Source organism: Cervus elaphus, chromosome 33 (genome assembly GCF_910594005.1).
Source record: "Cervus elaphus chromosome 33, mCerEla1.1, whole genome shotgun sequence".
NCBI classification, from domain to species: domain Eukaryota; kingdom Metazoa; phylum Chordata; class Mammalia; order Artiodactyla; family Cervidae; genus Cervus; species Cervus elaphus.
Window position 1 is genome coordinate 34,349,696 of NC_057847.1, and position 18,330 is coordinate 34,368,025.

General features: G+C 40.7%; 1 protein-coding gene and 1 non-coding gene across 2 annotated transcripts in view; both read left to right on the top strand.

The window, feature by feature from the left end:
• Positions 1–2,294: 2,294 nt before the first annotated feature.
• LOC122688851 lies at positions 2,295–2,401 on the top strand. The gene has a single exon (XR_006339594.1). It is a non-coding gene; the product is annotated as a U6 spliceosomal RNA (small nuclear RNA).
• Positions 2,402–9,620: 7,219 nt separating this feature from the next.
• Positions 9,621–18,330, top strand: part of COBLL1 (cordon-bleu WH2 repeat protein like 1) — a 166,083-nt gene continuing 157,373 nt past the window's right edge. Inside the window, exons 1-2 of the mRNA XM_043894107.1 lie at positions 9,621–9,758; positions 10,454–10,568. Of these exons, the coding sequence (XP_043750042.1) occupies positions 9,749–9,758; positions 10,454–10,568 (125 nt within the window). The 5' untranslated portion in view covers positions 9,621–9,748. The remainder of the gene's footprint in view (positions 9,759–10,453; positions 10,569–18,330) is intronic.

Here is an 18,330-nt window from a genome sequence, read left to right on the forward strand (position 1 = left end):
CACTGATTATCATAAATAGTTCCTATGTATCAGGGAATTAAGAGGTTAAAATTGATACGATTGTAATAATCTTCGTTAGCATCCTCAGAAAGAACATCTTAATCCCATTTTTATGTTTTTATCCCCAAAATAACTGTGTTTATTTAAAACATTCCCAGATCTCTATAGGAGAATATTTGTTCCTTTCTGAGCAAAGTCATCACTTTATTTAAACACAAAATCTTAAATATAATCTACATAATAGCTCCTGTAACTATGTCATCATATAAAAACATACCAAATAAGGAAACCACTTTATTCAAGTAGTCTTATCTTCTACCTACTTGTCTTGCGATGTCTGATAATACTATACCTTCAGTGCTGACCTAGAGTTCAGAGATGGGAAAAGATGTTCAACACGCTATTTACCTAATAACATTAATTTGCTTTTTAAAAGTGCTATCCTTGCAGCAAAGTAGCTGCAGTGTCAATAAAAAATTAAAAAATAGAAGCCAGAAGAAGTAATTTTTGTTCCTAGTTGTGCCATTTCACTCGTACTGCAGTTTCGGGCAAGTTACTTGCTGCAGTTTCCAGAACTGTTAAGTGGGGATAGCAGTGTCTGTCTCTGCCAATTCTTGAAAAGCTTGACCCAGTCTCAGTAAACAAAAGTATTTTGCATGGTGTTATAGTGCAAAGTCTTTTTATTAATCATCCACCTATAAAAATTCAATAGTTCTTGACAGTGAGCTTGATTGCTCAACACAGACAGAGATAAAAAGAACTTAGAGATCATGGAATATTTATAGACTCATTATAGAGATAAGGAAATTGAAAATTCCCTAGTTGAGTCACTTGATTAAGATCATTAAAAGCACAAAAAGCCAGAAGTCTCAGCTTGGAGCAGGAAGACTTTTGCTTCATAAACGGAGCCTTAACCAAGACACGGGTGACCCCCATTTGTAACATTATTTAAGAAATAGATCTCCATTACCTTCCCTGGACACTGATTTTATCTTCACTGGTGGTTTTTCTCTACCAGGAGCAGTAACTCTCCTAATATCACCCTGATAACAAATAGCCAGGCCAGGGACGTGAACGCAGATGTGCCTGGCTCCAGAGCCTCAGCCACTGTGGCAGTTAGTTAATCACACATGCTCACTCAGCCTCCCAAGAGAAAAGGCAGAGAAGGGGGTGGCAAGCCCTGCCAGAAGGAAATGTGCTGAGACTTGTTTGATTTTTAGGCCTGGAAAGCCAGAGTCAGTGGCTGCCTGGCTCAAAGCTGTACATTTTGATACATGAAAACCGGACAAGCAGTTAAGAGTTTACCAAGCTCTTTAAGATTTGTAAAAGGAGATGTATAGTTCCCAGTTATAGTTGCAACTTAATAGGCAATATTAAAATGCTAAACACCAAGATTTTAATTGTATTATATCAAATAGATACTATTTGAATGGATTTTTCATCCTTAGCCTTTTGTTAAAAGAGAGGAAATAACCATTATTTGAATGACGTTTAAATTTTAAATCACAAGGGTATTTTTTAACAGTACTGATACTTTAATGACCTAAAAGGGAATATTCTCTTCCAATGAGTAAGAAAATTTACTGCCAACCAGTAACAGATTACATAATAAAGAACAGAAATTCACTTTGACAAAAGGGCACCTTAAAAAGTGAAGGAGAAAGTGGGTTTTAGACAAATTGGTGCTGAGCTATCTAAATCTGTAGCTTAGAATTTGGATGGAAAGTTGGCCCCGAAAAGTTGGCCCTCCTGCATGTCCATTGTACTAAATATTTTATACACCCATATGCCTATGCTTGTTTCTCCAGGCCTTATCTTTATCCTAGAAAGTATGCATATTAATGAGAAAGTCTATGCCTAGAAATGTATATGATGATATAGACATATAGTGCCATTTATAAGAGATGTGATATGCAACAAACAGGAGGCATATATTACAGTAACACTTGATAACATGAATAGTTATATTACCACTTCATTTGAGCATGTCATTTATTTTACATTATAAATTTCATGAGCATTCTTTACATATAAAAATGGCTATGATTACCATGGTTATTAAAAACTATACAGTAAAGCTTTAAATTAAATTTAACTGACAAACACTCATGAAGCAATTTCAATGGACAAACTGAATCCTGTAAGTTTTATAAGTACATATATTAAACATTGTACTAAAATGAAATCATTTAAAAACTGTTAAAATATTTTCCTATGTATACTTTTGTCTTCAAAAAGAAAAAAGCTTTCCAATTAAAAAAAATTGAGAATTTTTCATAAAATAATGATTTCTAGTGCTTGCTTCAGCAGCACCTCTACTAAAATTGGAAGGATAGAGAGAAGATTAGCATGGCCCCTGCACAAGAATGGCATGCAAATTTGTGAAGCATTCCATATTTTCATTACCAATGGTATTTTTCACAGAACAAGAACAAAAAATTTTACAATTTGTATGGAAACGCAAAAGATCCCCAAAAGCCAAAGCAATCTTAAGAAAGAAAATTGAAGCTGGAGGAATCAACCTTCCTGATTTCAGGTTATACTACAAATCTACAGTCATCAAGACTGTATGGTACCAGCACAAAAGCAGAAATATAGACCAACGGAATAAGATAGAAAGCCCAGACACAAGCCCACACATCTGTGGGCAGCTTATCTTTGACAAAGAAGGCAAGACTATATAATGGAGAAAAGACAGCCTCATTAATAAGTGGTGCTAGGAAAACTGGACAGCTACGTGTAAAAGAATGAAATTAGAACACTTCTTAACACCATATACAAAGATAAACTCAAAATGGATTAAAAATTTAAATGTAAGGCCAGAAACTATAAAATGCTTAGGGGAAAACATAGGCAGAACACTCTTTGACATAAATCACAGCATTACCCTCTTTGACCCAACACAGAGTAATGAAAATAAAAACAAAAATAAACAAATAGGATCTAACTAAACTTAAAAGTTTTTGCACAGCAAAGGAAACTAAAAACAAGATGGAAAAAAAAATCTCAGGAGAAATTAATTGCAAACAAAACAACTGACAAAGGATTGATCTCCAAAATATATAAACAGTTCAGTATCAGAAAAACAAACAACCTAATCAAAAAGTGAACAGAAGACCTAAACAGACCCTTCTCCAAAGAAGACATACGGATGGACAATAAGCACATGAAAAGATGCCCAACATGACTTATTATTCAGTTTAGTTCAGTCGCTCAGTCATGTCTGACTCTTTCAGACCCCATAGACTGCAGCATGCCAGGCTTGCCTGTCCATCACCAACTTCCGGAGCTTGCTCAAACTCATGTCCATCGAATCAGTGATGCCATCCAACCATCTCATACTCTGTCATCCCCTTCTCATCCCACTTTCAATCTTTCCCAGCATCTGGGTCTTTTCAAATGAGTCAGTTCTTTGAATCGGGTGGCCAAAGTATTGGAGTTTCAGCTTCAGCATCAGTCCTTCCAATGAATATTCAGGACTGATTTCCTTTAGGATTGACTGGTTTGATCTCTTTGCAGTCCAAAGGACTCTCAAGAGTCTTCTACAATATCACTGTTCAAAAGTATCAATTCTTCAGTGCTCAGCTTTCTTTATAGTCCAACTCTCACATCCATACATGTCTACTGGAAAAACCATAGCCTTGACAAAATGGACCTTTGTCAGCAAAGTAATGTCTCTGCTTTTTATTATGCTGTCTAGGTTGGTCATAGCTTTTCTTCCAAGGAGTAAGCGTCATTTAATTTCATGGCTGCAATCACCATCTGCAGTGATTTTGCAGCCTAAGAAAACAAAGCCTGTCACTGTTTCCACTGTTTCTTCATCTATTTGCCATGAAGTGATAGAACTGGATGCCATGATCTTAGTTTTCTGAATGTTGAGCTCTAAGCCAACTTTTTCACTCTCCTCTTTCACTTTCATCAAGAGGCTCTTTAGTTCTTCTTCACTTTCTGCCATAAGGGTGGTGTCATCTGCCTATCTGAGGTTATTGATATTTCTCCCGGCAATCTTGATTCCAGCTTGTGCTTCATCCAGCCCAGCATTTCTCATGGTGTACTCTGCATATAAGTTAAATAAGCAGGGTGACCACATACAGCCTTGACGTACTCCTTTCCAGATTTGGAACCAGTCTGATGTTGCATGTCCAGTTCTAACTGTTGCTTCTTGACCTGCATACAGATCTCAGGAGGCAGGTCGGGTGGTCAATGGCCACCATCAAAAAATCTACAAAAAAAAATGTTTGAGAGGATGTGGATAAAAGTGAACCCTCTTGCACTGTTGCTGGGAATGTAAATTGATGCAACCTCTATAGAGAATAGTATGGAGATTCCTCAAGAAAACTAGGAATAAAACTACCATATGACCCAGCAATCCCACCACTGGGCATATACCCTGAGGAGACCACAATTCAAAAAAAACACTTGCACCCTAATGGTCCCATTGCAACACTATTTATAATAGCCAGGACATAAAAGAAACCTAGATGTTCATTGACAGATGAATGAATAAATAATTTGTGATACATTTATATAATGGAATATTACTCAGCCATATAAAGGAAAGAATTTTAGTCAGCTGTAGTGAATTGGATGAAAATAAGCCTGTTTTGGGCTTCCCAGGTAGCGCTGGTAAAGAACCCGCCTGTCAATACAGGAGATGTAAAAGATGTGGGTTCGATCCCTGGTTTGGGAAGATCCCCTGGAGAAGGTCATGGCAACCCACTCCAGTATTCTTGCCTGGAGAATCCCATGGACAGAGGAGTCTGATGGACTACACACAGTCCGTAGGGTTGCAAAGAGTCAGACACCACTGAAGTGACTTAGTACACAACACAGAGCTTGTTACACGGACTGAAGTAAGTCAGAAAGAAAAAAAACAAATATGGGCTATTAAAGCATATATATGGAATCTAGAAAAATGGTAGTGATGAACCTATTTTCAGGGAAGGAATGGAGACACAGAGAGAACGGACTTGTGGACATGGTGGGGAAGGTGGGGGATGAAGTATGAAAGTAAGCCCTGACATATATACACTACCATGTGTAAAATAGAAAGCTGGTGGAAGCTGCTATGTAATACAGAGAGCCCGGACTGGTGCTCTGTGATGATCTAGAGGGGCAGGATGGGGGTGGGGTGGGTGGAAGAGAGGCTTAAGAGGGAGGGTATATGTATAGTTTTGACTGATTTGCAAAGTTGTATGGTAGAAACCAACACAACACTGTAAAGCAATTATCCTCCAATCTAAAAAGAAAAGAAAAGAAAAAATAGCAATTTCTATATTAAAGAAACTAACATTTCAACAAATATATATCTAGTGAATTGATTTCTTTTCACCTGTGAAACAACTGTTGAAGAATAAGAGGAGACAGAAAAGCAGATATGCCAATGATAGAGAGAGAGGCAGTAGTGACTAAAGGAAAACACCTGGCCCAGGAGACCTGGCAGCAAAGAAAAAGAAAGATTTTTGGTACTTTGAGATAAAGCTCTCTTATGGAGTCTTTATATAGGGAACACTGAATGCTAACAATACTTTCTGTGTTTTAACTCATTTAGGAGAACTCTGTGAATTATAAAGACATAAAACACTATATGAAGACGAAACAATAATAAACTATTATGGCTTCCTATGGTGGCTCAGTGGTAATGAATCCGCCTGCCAGTGCAGGAGACTTGGGTTCGATCCCTGGTTTGGGAAGATTGCCTAGAGAACGAAATGGCAACTCATTCCAGTATTCTTGTCTGGGGAATCCCATGGATAGAACAGCCTGGCAGGCTACCGTCCCTGGGGTCGCAAAAGAGTTGGACACAACTTAGCAACTAAACAACAAATATATCTCAGAAGATAGCCGCAATCCCAATTTTTAACTCCCTGATGTCATCAATAAACTCATACATAAGTATCTAAATAAAACATTTGCTTGCTTGAGATTAAATAGCTTCTAGAAATATAAAGTCTGAAGTAAGAGTACATCATGAGAAATGTTGGGCTGGATGGAGCACAAGCTGGAATCAAAGATTACTGGGAGAAATACCAATAACCTCAGTTAAGTAGATGACACCACCCTTATGGCAGAAAGTGAAGAAGAACTAAGGAGCCTCTTGATGAAAGAGAAAGAGGAGAGTAAAAATATTGGCTGAAAACTCAATATTCAGAAAACTAAGATCATGCCATCCAGTTCCATCACTTCGTGGCAAATAGATGAGGAAACAGTGGAAACAGTGACAGGCTTTGTGTTCTTGGGCTCCAAAATCATGGCAGATGGTGACTGCAGCCATGAAATTAAAAGACTCTGGCTCCTTGGAAGGAAAGCTATGACCAACTTAGACAGCATATTAAAAAGCAAGAGACATTACCTTGCCAACAAAGGTCTATCTAGTCAAAGCTATGATTTTTCCAGTAGCTTAGTATGTAAACCTCTTTCCCTTTTATATTCTCCAGCAGAAATCTGAGGCCTAGATTATCATTCAGAGAGATATGTAGCTAAATAGACTTTCTCTCTAGCTAGTGATTTTGAAACTAACTCCATGCAGAGAATAAATCTCTAATAGAACAAACTCAACTTTTATCTGTTCCTTTTTAAATAGTCCACTAGACCCTTTGAATTGGAAAGACCTTCCCTGACCTGAGGTCCCACTCACGTCTTACAAGTAACCTAGAAGTGGAGTTTTTAAGGATTCCCTTACTCCTTAATAGGGCTTTCCTGGGAGTGCAGCTGGTAAAGAATCCGCCTGCAATGCAGGAGACCCGGGTTGGATTCCTGGGTTGGGAAGATCCACTGGAGAGGGATAGGCTACCCACTCCAGTATTCTTGGGCTTCCCTTGTGGCTCAGCTGGTAAAGAATCTGCCGGCAATGCGGGAGACCTGGGTTCTATCCCAAGGTTGGGAAGATCCCCTGGTGAAGGGAACGGCTACGCACTCCAGTATTCTGGCCTGGGGAATTCCATGGAAAGAGTTCCATTCCTTTCATTTCTAAAAAGCAATAGTAAATAATGAAGTATTTCAAATAAGGTTTCTTTGAGAAACAAACACAAATAAAAAATACCTGCCACTTATTCTGGAATGTGTAAAATGACGGCTTGTAATAGCACTGTACTTGAATAAGTCATACTGTCACAGTGACCTTTACTGATATACTATTTCCCAATATAAAGCATCAATCCTGCTGCTTGAAAGATCTTTTTTGTGCAAGACCTGCAGATATATCAGGTAACAAAATAATGATTTGCTATCTGTATAGTCCACGGGGTTGCAGAGAGTCATACATGACTGAATGACTTTCACTTTACTCCTTAATTCATTCCACAAATATATGCAGAGAACTTCCTATGTTCTGGGCTGTTCTTTCAGGACACAGAATAGGAAGTGCCCCCCTAAACACTCCAATTGTGTTCTTGTGTAAAGGAATAACTGAAACAAAGTGTCATGGGGCCCGGCCCCACCTCCTAGAATCTAAAGGGGGCTAAGAAAGGGAGGGGCCAGTTCTTTATGTGTAGTCCAGAAAGTCTTCCAGAGGATATAACACCTAAGCACATGCATTAACCATGACTGGATCAGGAGGTCAAAGGAGATTTCCAAATAGAAATTGAGCAGAATCTTGGAAACCTGGACAATTTTGCAGTAGTTCATCACAATGAGAGGAAAGGATGAGGGGAGTAGGATAATTTCCCACTATTATATATAAAGACTTTTAGCAACTTTGTTTACTATTTTGCTAATGAACTATGTAACCCACAGACTACAGGGGGAACAGTTTAGTGCCTACCATATGAGAACACCAAGTCTAGCCTATTAGGGATTCTGAAAGTGGTCAACTATATCTAAGGTAGACTAAGTCATGCTGGACAACAAATCACTCCAATATTTTAGAAGCTTAAGCCAAAACAAGTTTGTTTCTTGCTTTATGCAGATTCTGTTGTAGGTCCTGGGGTATCCAGGGCAGCTGTGCTCAGGGTAATAATAGGGCATCCCAGGGTCCTTCGGTCCTGTGCCACTTCCATCTGACTATAACCTTCCGTGATTGCAGCCGCAAGGGAAGGGAACCTAGAGAACCAAGCACTGGCCTGTCAATGAGTCTACCAGGAAATGAAACATTACATGTCTGCTCACATTTACTTAAAAGTTACATCACCATACCTAACTTCAGTGGGGTGGAGAATATAATCCTCCCCTACACCTAAACCCAGAAAGAGGACAGGGAAAATTGGTAAGCACTCAAAATGCCTTCAGCAGTCATGAAATGTTATGGTAACGTTTTATGGTTCAGATTAGTCTAATGGAGTTTGCTAGCATGTCATAAATTAAGGTTGAAATTAACTAAAGTTTATTCTTCATCTAGCGATTGAAAGTTACTTATCTGATTCATGAAACTGTTTAACCTGTGTCATTTAAAGACTAAAATTCAGATGGATTTAAATGGAGTGATTTGATTAATATTAATATCCAAGAAAATATTGAAAAGCAAATTTTTCTGGTATGGTTCTGATATTGTAATCCACATAAGCTACTTTTTTTCCCTTTTTTATATTCAGAGATACACTGAAAGGCATATATCATGCACAGGAGTGAATAAATATTAAATTAATCCCTCTCCGTAGAGACAAAAGGCATACTACTAGATTTAGCGTGTTACTTAGTTTCAGGAATCTTTGTATCAATCACTGTAGTTCCAGCTACAATGGTATATAACTGAGAGAACATTTAGTCAAGCAATGGTTCTAAGTATCAACCTAATTTTTACCACCTTCCAAATGTTATTGTATCAGTAGGGTGAAATGGCTAACACAGATGTACTACACGATGCTGATGCCACAGTACAGGCCTCATTTACGACCTTCTTTCACCTAACCTCTCTACTACAGTTGATGGAAATACTTTAAACTGTAAAGTTACTTTCTTAATTAATTCACATTATTTTTCGGAATGCAAACTTTCGGGCCCATCAGAATTGGCTTGCACTTTACAAAACCTGGCAGGCACGCATAATAGCACACAGGATTTGCAAATACTTGTTTGTCAGGTGTAAAGAATCCCGTAAAGAGCATGCACGTGGGAACTAAAACGTATACACAAGTACACGGTTGTGCCTATGGGAGTCCTTTCTTCCCATAAAACTTTCAAGAGGTGAATAAAACCTGTCATTCGATTCTTACTTTATAGATCGTTATTAGACATAATATTGTCTGGTCCTCATGTCACAGTTGTTAAAAGCTTAAAAATAAAAAGAAGGAAAAAAATGCCTCTGAAGACAGGACAAGCTTAAACCCGCCACCAATTAGAAAGATCACAGTGTCACAGGTATGCTTTTAACAGGATAGCAACCTCAGAGGTCAAGTTGGGGGAAAAAAAAAGAAAGCACCCCGGACGGAGGTCAGACTGCAGGCAGGGCAAGCTGCAGGCCCCATCCTGCGGGTTTCTCCCGGTACTTCCGCAGCCCCCAGGGCCTCGGCTCCGGTCCCCGCAAGGGGGTACGTTCCCTTCCTCCCCACCTGTCCGGCTGGGCTTCCCGAAGCGATGCCCTAGCGGTGGGAGTGAGAACACGCCGCGCGGGAGCCTCCTTTCGGTTCGGCTTCCCCAGCTGGACCCCGAAGCCCCGGGGGAAGGAAATTACCACTCAGTACTCTCCCACCCCCGCCCGGTTCCTCTCTCCGGCTCGCTGCTTGTCTCGCTTTGATGCCGCCGAGCCCCATCGCCACTTCTGGGCGGCCATCAGGCGGAGGCGGCGGCGAGCTCCCGGGCTCCAGGGAGGGAGATGGGGCAGGGTGAGTAAGCCGGCCCGGGGAGAGGATCCGGAGCGCCCGGCACCCGCCCATGGGCAGAGGAGGCGCTGTCTGGCCCGGCCCGCCCGGGGCAGAGCCTGGGAGAGGCTTGCCGCTCTCTCCTTCCTCCCAGTCCCGGCTGGGAGCCGAACGCGAGCGCGCCGGCCGGGGGAGGGAAGAGTGGGAGAGGAAGCCGCGGGAGAGAACAGGGAGCCACTGTCCCCTTTTGAAAAGAAAGTAGGAACCCTGGGTGGGAAAAAAACAAAGGCGCCCTCCCAACTTTTCTTCGAGCAAAGTTTTCCCAGGGCGTTTTGTTTGTGCGAACTCGGCCGGCGGAGCCCGGGATCGCGCTGCCGGCGTGGCGGCTGTGCCTGTGCGCCTCGCCCCGCTCCTCCTCCTTCCAGCCTGGGCAGCTCCGCTCCCTCCCCGAGAGGCGCCAAATGGCTACCCAGTCACCTCGCGGGGCGGGGGCTGCAGCGCCGCCTCCTGCCGCCGCCGCTCCGGGCGGCCGCTAGACCCGGCGGCGGCGCTGCCCGCGGACGGGGAGCCGGGCCCGCAGGTGGAAGCGCACCCTGGAGGCGGACGGGCGGGTCCCGGGCTGGGGGCGGCTCGGGCGGGCTCTTGACGTGCGGCCAGCCCCGCTCGGGCCTCGGGTAAACGAGCGTCCCGCCCTGACCCGCCGGCCTCTCCCACTCCAGCAGTGACGCGCTGCCTCGGAGCCAGAGCCCGCGCAGCGCCCCGCAAGGCGATGGACGGCCGAGCCCCGCGCGTGCAGGACGCTCCGGCGGCGCTCCCGCCGGCCGCACCCGCAGGGTAAGCTTCGAGCGCCGCGCCGCCCCTCACCCGGGAGGTCGAGAGCTGCCGGGCCTTCACCCGTCACCTGGCTGGCAGCTCGCCGCCCCGTCGGCGGCCGAATTCACCAGCCGCGGGATACGCGGCCGACGGGGCTGCTTCCTCCCGGCCTCCTTGGAGGCCGCCCCGGGGTGGGGGCTCGGTGGGTTTTGATTGCTTTCCTACCGGGCTGCTCTGAGTTGCTAAAGGGCAGCTGAATGCCAAGAATTGGGTAAGGACTCCGGGAGCAAAAATGGTAACAAAGGGCTCCTTGTTGGGGCTCTGGGAGACCGGCGGACGGTACCTGTAAGTGAGCTGCTGAGAAAGGGAAAAAAGTTTCCTTGGCCGAGGGCTGAGGCTCAGCAGGTGAGCCGTGTCAAGGTGACTGTAAGGAGGAGGCTTTCCGCGGGCGGGTGGAGGGCGACAGGAAGGTGTGCCAGCTGTCAGCCCGCAATGACAGTTCCGGGACCCGGCCGGGTGCGCGCCTCTGACTGGGGGTGTGTGTGCCTGTGGCCAATTGCCAGTGCCAAAGCCTAGCGCAGAGTCAGACCGCAAACACGGTGCATTTCTTTGTACCCTCACATGTTTAGGAGAGATTGGAATGGAAGGGGCTGTCACATGGTGAGTTAATATTCAGTGGAGCACGTCTTCCTGCCAGATATGCTAATAATCACCTTGCTAAGCGTTTGGGTAAACAGTAATGAGAACAGGTAGTTCTGCAAGAGGTGGGGAGAAGCTGAAAATAACCTTCGTCTTGGTAAACAGTGAAGGCTTTACATGGGCGCTAGTTGAACTTCTGAAGCGGGAAATCCCTTTGGGAAAGTGTAACATTTTCCTTCAACTGTTCCCCCAATTCAGTTTCTTTCCCTATGGTTAATCCGAGCAGGGCAGTGCTCTCAAGAGACTATGAACATTCAGAAAAGACTCGGTAAGGAAAAGTCTGTTTTATAGCTAATGAATGACAGTTGCACAGTTGTCTTGATTTGAGAGTAGAAAAGTCATTTTTTACCCCGGAACATGACACGCGTTTCCTTAGAAGCAGGTCACAGCATGTTTATTCATCAGAGACCATTTGAACATTGGCAGTTGTCTAGAGGAAACATGGAAAAGTCTCAAAGCAGCATGACTAATATAAAAGATATTTAGTATAATGCTTACGTAGAGGAAACACAGTGTATGAATTAATTCTTTTTCTTCCAATTAGCTATCTTCTCCCCTCTGCAAATAGCTGTATTTCTGTGGACTTCCGTTCCTATTCTTTACCCAGATTTTTCATTACTTAGATATAATCATATATATTCTTTCATATATTTCATAATATTTATAATGTATGGGGAAAGAAGTAAATTGGCAGGAAGATATTAACCATAAAAGCATGAACCTCTAAAGGGAGCTTCAGGAATACTGAAATGTATTCAGGTATCTCAAAATAAAATAGTATTAAATTGGTGGATTTGAAAGTGGATTAGACTAAGGTACTATTTGGGCTTCCTCCATGGCTCAGTGGTAAAGAATCCGCCTGCAGTGTAGGAGACAGGAGTGGAGGGTTGGATCCCTGACTCAGGAAGCTCCCCTGGAGGAGGAAATGGCAACTCACTCCAATATTCTTGCCCGGAAAATCCCATGGACAGAGGAGCCTGGCGGGCTACAGTCCATAGGGTTGCAGAGAGTCCAACATCACTGAACACACACACACAGATACTATTAAAAAAAAAAAAATAGAACCCAGCATATGCACATACACAAAATACACTAGTATACTTTTATGGGTGTTCAGAAGTCAAATAATTCTGTGAGTAAAATAGGCGAGGTCAGATGCCTCTTACATAAAGGAAACGAGAAGAGCTTTCTAATGATAAGCACGACTGTAGTAAGACACTTCAGATTTTACTTTTGAGGATTTAAAGGTTAAACTGAAATTCTGTGCTTCAAGAGAATGTACAACATTGCTTTATCTAATTTCTGAAATATGAAGAAAATACATCTTAGAAAATTTGTCCTGCCCTCTCCAAATTTAAGAAGAGATAAGTTGAAAAATGCTTCAACATCTTATCTAAAATAGCATCCCCTCCCCCATATCATTTTACTGTATTATTTGGAGAAGTTAACAATATTTGAAAGATATAAATGTTGAAAAAAATATTACTTCTCTGCTTTCACTTGTTTGTCTTGTCCCTGGGTGTATTCCAAGTGCCTGTTATATAGTATTTGTTGACTATTCATTATTCAATATTACTTCTGTTCTTTTTATCAAAACCCCAGTATGTTAAAAAGGTTTTAATTCTGAGGGAAAAAAAGGAATTATTGTAGAGATGGACAGTTCTTTGGGAAGTGGTAGGGCCAATCTATATGTTATAATAAATGTTAGGTTTGAAAGTACATTCTTTACTAATTAAATCATGACTCCAGTAATTTATGACGCCTAGCTTAGTCCTTAACTTATGAGGCCTAGCTTAGTCCTTACAGGCTTCCCTGGTGGCTCAGGCCGTAAAGCGCCTGCCTGCAATGCTGGAGACCTGGGTTCGATCCCTGGGTTGGGAAGATCCCCTGGAGAAGGAAATGGCAACCCACTCCAGTACTCTTGCCTAGAAAATTCCATGGATTGAGGAGCCTGGTAGGCTACAGTCCATGGGGTCGCAAAGATTTGGACACGACTGAGTGACTTCACGTCTTAGTCCTTATTCTTGAATATTGCTGCTCTAAAGAATGCTTCTGTATGTACTTTTCCAAGTTTTAGATCCTTGTAATATGTCATTTTAAAGAAATTTAATGCAACTCCTTATTTTACAAATGAGAATCTGAAGCACAGAGACAGTGATTTTCGAAGGCCCAGAGCAAATTAATGGCAAAACCTGAAGGAAAACCCAGGGTGTTAGTCGCCTAGTTCATTGCATTAATTGCTTTTAATCTTTTTCAGATCACAATATGATAACATTTCAGCTGGATGCTTTATCTTTAGAGCTGCTAGTGCTGGTGATTTTACTTGCCAAAGTGGATAGATATTTTTAACTCTTTGAAATTTAAATGTCAGAAGTTGACCTTGCTTTGAGGGACCTTATTGGTGTTTTGATTCTGAAACAAGTTTTCAAGCATGGCATATTTGCATATTTTTTTATTGACTTGCAGCATGGGAACTATGGAGCTAATTGAAGGCATAGTAAAAAAAAATTAAGAAATGATTTAGCAGCTGCTTCCTTTAGCTTTTATTTGGAGGCATCTTTGGTTTGAAAGTTTTACTTTTGATTGTTTAAACAGGTCTTGTTAGCTAACATGTATTAACTACTTAGAAGCTGAATGCCTTAGCAAAGGTTTCAACATAATCACCTGGGTATCTTTAAAACAGGTACACATGCTCTCACACTCTTACCTATCCTAATTTTAATTGATCCGGGAGGGGAGGAGGGCATGGGGAGTTTTAAAATACTGCTAGGTGTTTCTAATATGCATCCAGATCTGAGAATCATTGATTAAGCAGGTATCACCAGCTGAGGTAGAGATGAAACCATAAATGGAATGGAGGCTGCTATTAATCATTTTTAGCAAACTTAAGACCCTAGCGTTCAGCTTTCTTTTTACTTTTTGAAAGATTCCATTTAGATGCTCTATAGTATTGTTTAATTTTAATTTTTTTTTTTTACTTTTTGAGGAAGTATATTAACTCCATTTTATGATTTTGTATCTGGGGCTCAGATAATTAACATATGCAAAGCTATACAATGCTAAGATATGCATGAGTAATAAAAACAAGGTCTAATCCCCAAAACTATGCTCTTCATCCCTAGGCCTGTTACCCAGGATGTTTGCTACCCTGGATGATACTGAATGGATTATTTAAAGTGGCCTTATGCAAACGTCTTGAAATTACGTTTGTAGTATGTTTAAAAAAAAAAAAATCCTACAAAATTGAATGCGTATGAAAAAACCAAAAGCCTACCATTTAAAAGGAACTTAAATTTTTGGTTTATATCTTTAAAGTCATATTTAACATTTTCATGTGTTTGTTTGGGATGGTTTATCTTATAGTATATTGACACCTTTCTTTTTGTCAGATGACAGATATGTCATAGCTATACTTATTTTTGCTCTTAGGCAGCAATTAAATTTATTATAGCATAGTTTCAAACGTAGGATTTTTGACCAAATAAGAAAAATAAAAGTGTTTTTTAAGACACTGCTAGACATTTTTTTCAAAGTCTATAATTTTCTCTGAATGTATTAGATGGTAATTTAATACTGTTATCACTTAACCTTATTATTGAAATGCCAGTTGTATTTATATAATAAATTTCAAGCTTCATGTCATTGAGACAGCTGCTCTAATGCAATTAATTAGTCCAAACTTGTGAGCCCTTATTTTACATTAAACACATTTTTCTGGGCACGGGGAGACTGGCTCCTGATCCAAAGAGCTTTACTGAAAAATTATTTGTAACTATGCAGGGAAAAAAGGAAAGTACTGTTAGTGTAGAAGAGGTACTTTGATATTAACTTTAAAAGCATACTGTGGATATGCTTAGGATTTAAAATATAATGTCATGGTTCATTGGTCAGCAGACTTTGTTCAGAGGGTTGAAATGGGCCCTCTATCTGTTTGTCTTATGTTTTCCTCCTTTTTTTTATTGTGGAGTAATACACACAAAATTTACCATCTTAACTATTTTTAAGTGTACAGTTCAGTATTAGGTACATTCATATTGTGCAACTGTTATCATCATCTATCTCCAGAACTCTTTTCATCTTACATAATTGAAACTCTATACCCTTTGAACACTAACTCCCCATTTCTCCTCTCCCCACCACTCCCGACATCTGCTATTCCTCTTTCTATCTCCATGATTTTTGACCACTCTGATTACCTTGCATCAGTGGAATCAAACAATCTTTGTCTTTTTGTGACTGGCTTACTTCACATATTATAATATCCTCAAGATTCATCCATGTTGTATCATATATCAGAATTTCCTTCCTTTCTGAGACTGAATAGCAATGTACTTTTATGCATTTATCTATCGATGGACACAGGCTGCTCCCCTTGTTTTAGCTACTGTGACTATTGCTGTTAGGAACATGAGTATTTAGCTATCTCTTTGGGACCCTGCTTTAAGTTCTTCTGAAGCAGAATTACTGGATCTTATGGTCGTCCTGGGCTCCCCAGGTGGCGGTAGTGAAAAAAACCCTGATGCCAATGCAGGAGACAAAAGTGACGTGGATTCAACCTCTGGGTCCGGAAGATCCCCTGGAGTAGAAAATGGCAACCCACTCGAGTATTCTTGCCTGGGGAATCACATGGACAGAGGAGCCTGGTAGGCTACTGTCTATAGGTTCTCAAAGAGCCAGACACGATTGAAACGACTTAGCCAGCACACACAGCATGGTCATCCTATTTTTAATTTTTTCGAGGACTGCTATACTGTTTTCCATAGCAGCTATGCCATTTTGCATCTCCCAAAACAGAGCACAAGACTTCTGGTTTTTCTACATCCTTGTCAACACTTGTTTTATTTTTTTGAAAGCAACCATTCTGTTACGTGTGAGATGGTATCTCATTGTAGTTTTGATTTGCTTTTCCCTAATGTTGTTGAGCATCATATCACGTGCTTGTTGGCTATTTGTATATCTTCTCTTGAGAAAATGTCTGTTAAAGCTTTTGCCTATGTTTCCTTTGGTTTGCTTTTTTTGGCTGTTGAGTTTTAGGAATTCTCTTCATATTCCAGATATTAATCCCTTATCCTCTACCTGTCTTTGTAAGGCATTATTGGTACACAGCCATACCCACTTATTTGCATATTGTTTATGGCTGCTTTCATATCATAGCTGAGTAGTCCAGGCAGAGATATTATGATCTGTAAGCTAAAAATATTAGCCTTCTGTCCATGTACAGAAAAAGTTTGCTGATCCCATGGGCCAACTTATGAAATTGGTAAATGAAATAGTGATGATTCCAAATTTATTTACTTGGGAGGGAGGCATGTAAGTATTGAACTTAAATATAAATTAGAACAAAATGATATTTGTTTGCATAAAGCAAGATAATTCTTATAGTAAGTGCTTATTTATATTCAATGGTGATCGATGGTTGTGTTTCCTCCTGCCCTCCACCCCCACCAAGTGAAAACTTAGGCTTGGCCTGTTGGCAAGCAATGTAGAAATTATAACATTGATGTGATTTCAGAATATATTTTAAAGAAAAGTTCTACACTTCTGTGCTGGAGATGCTTTCATGAAAAATGACTGATGTACGGTAAAGGTGTTTAGAAACAAATGTGCCTAGGAGAAGCTTGACCAAAGGTATACTTAATTCCTATCGAGTTTTTTTCAGCCTATACCTATTTTCAGTTAAGCAAACTGTCTTTATAATAATAAGTGTTTTTGTTGTTGCTATTAAAGATCTTTCATATCCTGCAGCTTTTAGTGCTCTAACATTAGAGTGACAGTTATTAGAAGACCTTTTTTTTTTTTTTAATGACTTTGCTAAATTTTTTCCCCATCTGTTACAGTAAAAACAAACTAAAAGTATGGGAGAAAGAAGTTTCCCATGACTATTTATAAAGGGCCAAATGTCTTCAGTTTTGATACAAACTTCATATCTGAGGAATGGATCCCTTGGAAAAGATTCTCAAAGACTGACTAGTCTTTAGAAAAATGCTAGAGTGAGCTTGTCCCCACCCTGCCCCATACTTTAAGATCACATTGCTGCCTATAAACTTAAATAAGTCAAAACTATTTATTGACTTTGGACATTAAAAAAAAAAAAAAAAAAGCTGTGGAAGGGAGTCCATGGTAGTCTAGTGGTTAGGATTCAAAACTTACACTGCAGAGGCCTGAATTCCATCCCTGGTCCAGGAACCATCCTGCGTGCCACACCGTACGGTCAAAATACAAAAAAAAAAAAAAAAAAAAATCTCACTTCAGATGAGCATGTATACTTAGGAGTGGAATTGCTAGGTCAGAAGAATATGCATGTATATTCATCTTTTATAGACACAGTCATTTTTCCAAAGTGATTCCACCAATTTATGTTCCCATCAGCAACATATGAAAGTTCTAGTTGTTCCACAGTTTCGCTAAGAATTAGTGATGGTCAGTCTTTTCCATTTTAGTTTTTTTGTCAGGTATGTAAAAATACTGCATTCTGTAATATCTCAATAAAGCCAGGGGGGGAAATGGGAAAAAAAATGCTGTGGAGTTCAATTGTGGAGTAGTTTGACCAAGAAAGGCTTTAAATGGGATGCTCATCTCATCATTACAACAGCAAAGAACGCAGGCAGGAGAAACAGTTTAAGCTTAACTTGTAGAAAGCCAAAAACTAAGAATTATTTGCAGCTTTTACTGTATGTTAAATAGCTACACATCTTTACAAAGGTTACAATTTCCAAGTTTCACAGGGAACAAGTGAAGATATTTAGGTATCCTATATGGAGCAGTATCGTGATGTACCTTTTCATGCTGTGTAACTCAGACTGATAGCTCAGACAGAGGCAGGCTTTCAGGAATTTGGTGGGAGGGAAACACAGTACATTACAGAACTGAGTCATTTTCTTAACCTCTACGCTCTAGAAAAAAAAAAAAGTAGCCTCATTATGGCTTTCAGGTATGTGGTTGTGACATGGTGGATGAAGGTGCTAGGTGAGCAAAAAGTATGAGAAGAATGATATTTGAATTCCTCGTCTTCCCTGTAGGTACTCATGTACCCTTCCTGTTTGTTGATTGCCTCCCCTCCCCCACTGAAAGCAGAGCTGTAGAG